At 35.5% G+C, this 4,205-nt stretch overlaps 1 protein-coding gene across 1 annotated transcript; it reads left to right on the forward strand.

The window, feature by feature from the left end:
- The first annotated feature begins 231 nt into the window (after positions 1-231).
- LOC131597781 (uncharacterized) lies at positions 232-1,497 on the forward strand. Its single transcript, XM_058870453.1, has one exon. It carries the CDS (start codon positions 232-234, stop codon positions 1,495-1,497), a length of 1,266 nt encoding a protein of 421 aa, XP_058726436.1.
- The last annotated feature ends 2,708 nt before the right edge of the window (positions 1,498-4,205 follow it).

The raw sequence follows: 4,205 nt of genomic DNA on the forward strand, positions 1-4,205 counted from the left end.
TTTTATCCCCAAGCTCTTATAAAGGTTTCCTCTTCTCTATCATAACAAGGTTCTATTGCTCAAATCAACCCCGAAGAGATTTATGTCAAACCTGTAAGAACCCTTCTCACTCCCATCAACTCTCTAGAAGCTCTCTGTGAAATGATGGTGGATTTTGAAAGTATGAAATAAAATGGCTGCGACCTCACTAAAGATGAGTTTTAAGCCTGGGGAAGGTTCTTTGATAGGCTTATGGGTCCAGTTTTCCGTAAATTAGTAAAAGAACTATGGATTCATGTGACTGCTTCAAATAATCAAGTTACCTTTTACGTGATAGGGATGAAGATAGTCATTACTGAATATCCTATTGGGAAACTCTTAGGCCATGATGGAAATGGTATTAAGTGTGCTGATATGGCAGACAAGAAGTCTGACCTAGCAATAATCTCCAAAGAAATCATCACTTCTGGGCAACCGTCCAACAAATTCAAAGATCTGAAAAGCAATCTCAGAATCTGGGCCAGAATACTTCTGGGTTGCATTCACCACCGGAAAGCAACAAGCTCATCAGACTACATCAACATCTATCAACAATATATGTTGTATTTCATCTCCACAAATCAGAAGGTCCATCTCCCTCACTCTCTTTTCTCTCATCTGAAAATAAGTGTCAACGAAATAAGAGAAGAAGTGAAAACCAAAAGAGATTGGATTCCTCTAGGAAGACTTATCTCAGATATTCTAATAGAGCACAGACTAATAGAACATCTGACAGAAACACAGCAAACTGATGTTCTAGAAGCAATCGCTGGGAAATCTTTCAACACAAAGAATCTCAAAAAGATGAAGATTATCGAAACAATTAAAAAGGATCCCGCTCTCACAACCAAGGAAGTGATCACCACCAGAAGAATTCCTCTGAAGGACTTTCCAACCTTTTTAGCAGATTCACCACTTGATGTTATCATCAATTATCTGCAAATCTGCAAAGAAGACGGAACACTTCCAGACATCAACATAAAAGACCTGAAACAAAAACTTCCCAAAGTTGCTCTCAGAAAAACCAAGAGAAAAGCTGCCAATGAAGGAACTCAGAAATCTCCAAAAGCTACTAAGAAGAAAGGTAATCCTACTTTTATTTCAGTTGTAGAATCCACATTTTTATCAATATCTGAAACATCGCCATCCCAACATCCTACTGAAAAACCAACACCTCAAACAATTGACGACTTTGATATAGAAATCGACACCTCTGCTCCACCAAACTCACAAAATGACCCACCTTCTACTCAACCAGAACTTGCTCAAGTTCTAGAAGACATTGAACACTCTGAACCATCTTCTGACGCTCCCCAAACAGAAAATCCAAATAACTCCTCTGAACAAATAGCTCATGTTTCTAGTATTGACGTTTCTCTGGAAAACCTACCTATTATCATCCCTTATCCTTTTGTTTCATCTCCTTTTGAATCAACTCCTCCAAGCTCCCCTCTTATCACTCTAAAGAAAGTATCATAACCATTATTACTTAGAAGAATGGGACAAACTTGTCTCCTCTTCTCAGAAATTAGCAATTCCAAAACCTGCACCAAAACCATCCAAATCAGATGTTGAGAAATCTATGATGGCTTTTGAGATTGAAATACATGGGTGGGTTGATGCTTTGAAGCAAACATGTTTGGATAATGTAAATCCAACTGCCTCTGACTCCCTCTGGACCCAGTTCAGAAAATGGTTCAACAAAGAGTCGCTGAAGATGAAGGAACTCAGCTATGACCTTGCTCAACATAACTTCTGTAACCATCTGAGGGCATTCAAAGATCAAGTTCTAACGCTCTTGGAAGATAAACTGGTTCTTCATCTAGACAACCAACCATGGGTAGAGAAACATAATTCAGAAGTTAAAGAGAAATCTCCGAAATCTGAATAAATGGTTGTATTTATAAAGATAGACAAGACTGTTAAGACTTCTTCTGAACTAGCAGCGAAGACAACAGGTTCTGAGCCTCCCAATTCCTTTGTTGAAGTTTCATCCTCTCTGGTGCTGAAAACTCTGGAAGATATAAAGAAGGAGAATGAAGCTCTTAGAGCCATACTGGACAAACAAGATGAAACAAATAAGGAAATCAAAGGCATCTTGGGCGCACAAGAGAAATCCAGCAAGGAGATCAAGGATCTTCTGGCCACCCCGATTACAAGAATCCCATCTCCTTCAAAACCTTAAATTGTCTATATCCTATTATGTCTTCTGTTGTTCTCTTTTGTTAGCAAATGTTATGTTCTCGCTTCATCTAAATTATTAAAGGAATGAATGTTTTCTCTCTATTAATTGTGTATGTTTATGCATCTTTTTTATTATTGACAAAAAGGGGGAGAACGTAGAATATTTTGAAATCATGGTAGTTTACTTGGACTAATGCCTCAAACATTTCTATTTAATATATTTATTAAATCATTTATTAAGAACATGAAACTTCTGGATTTAAAAGCTTCATCTGAACTTCTTTCAAGGACAAAAAATTAGGGAAGTATTCAAACTTAAATCTTTTGATTATTAAACTCAGGGGGAGTTTATAACTCAGGGGGAGTTTCAAATATTTCGTATGTTAACTATTTATTCAAAATATATAAGTTTTTGTCATCATAAATAAGGGGGGGATTGTTAGAACAAAGTTTGGTTCTACATCTTTAAAATAGTTTTGATGATAACAAACACATAATTTTAATAAGAACATATATGCTCCCATCGTTTACTTATGTTTCATAAGTTCTGAAGCAGAAAACAATGAATTGTCATAAGGAGAAAGCTGCATTGAGGGAATCTTATAAGAAGAAGATAGTCTGAACATGAGTCTCTCAAAATTAGAAAGCTTCATCGAAAGAGAGGTTTACAAGAATAAGAAGATCTAATCTCTGAAGGAAGTTTATAAGAACAACAAGTTATGATGACTTTGAAGGAAGTCTACAAGAACAAGAAGTATTTGCCACTTGATCTCCGTTCTAAGAAGATACTGTTTTGAAAGTCACTATAATAAGCTCTCCAAGATCAAAGTAGAAAGGTTGTCGATTGCTCAGATTTTGATTGTGATTTCTCAGAAGCAGAAGTTCTTGTAAAGCTCTAATAAGGAAAACGCTTCTTGCACCAAACGCTGACGTAATGCTCTAATACATAATATTATGATACTTAGTTCTGTTACAAGTCATTTAATTCAAGATCTTCTAGTAACGGCTGGAACTTTAACTCTACGAACAGAATCCTTACTTTTGGAAAGAACTTAAAACGAATTATATCAACCTTCCAAAAACAAAGAAGTATGTCTCTCAACGGATCCAAAGCTTCACTATTTATTGAAGACACTACTGAAGTTTGAAAAGGAATACACACGCACAAACCATTACGAAAAGCTCTCAATTTACTATTCATTCTCTTATTATTTTTTGTGCATTGTTCTTAAACATTGTGTATACATCACTGTTGTGATACAGCTTATCAGAAGCATATTTGTAAACACATAAGATTAAATTTTGTTGTATTGTTCCTTGAGAAACCTGGTTGTGGTTTATCTCAAGAAGACTTTGACGGTTGTCATTGTGAACGTTGTTGTAATCAAGTTTGATTTAGTGGATTAAGTCCTCGTAAGAGAGAGGCAAAATCACCTTGGCGGGTGGACTGGAGTAGTTGGAGTTCAAACGAACCAGGATAACCAAACGTGTCACAAGTTTTTATTTTATCAAAAACCCAATCCAACCCCCCTTATTGTGTTTTTCGAACCTTCATGCTTCTCTACAATAACAACATGCAATAACAACAGTAATGGAGAACAACAACAATAATAACAAGAACAACAATAATGGAGAACAACAACAACAACAACAACAATAATGGAGAATAACAAGACAAAAGTAATGGAGAATAACAGCAACAACAAGAACAAAAAAAAACAATAATGGAGTACAACAACAACAACAAGAACAATAATAATATACCGGTGAGAGATTTTTTTCGTTTGCAATGACTCCTTGGAGAAGAAGTGTTCTTTCTTTGGCTGGAGAATTAATGCTCTTTCGTTAAGGCTCGAAAATTGATTTAGGTAGACACTTAAGAAATTAAAATAATAAAAGAGTATTTATCTCGGGTAATCTAAAAAACCGAGATAACAAACCATCCCATAAAATCTACAAAACACAAATGCACCTTTTTGGTTGCAAAAAAATAATAATAAATA

The sequence above is a fragment of the Vicia villosa genome, linkage group LG4 (genome assembly GCF_029867415.1).
Source record: "Vicia villosa cultivar HV-30 ecotype Madison, WI linkage group LG4, Vvil1.0, whole genome shotgun sequence".
Taxonomy (NCBI): domain Eukaryota; kingdom Viridiplantae; phylum Streptophyta; class Magnoliopsida; order Fabales; family Fabaceae; genus Vicia; species Vicia villosa.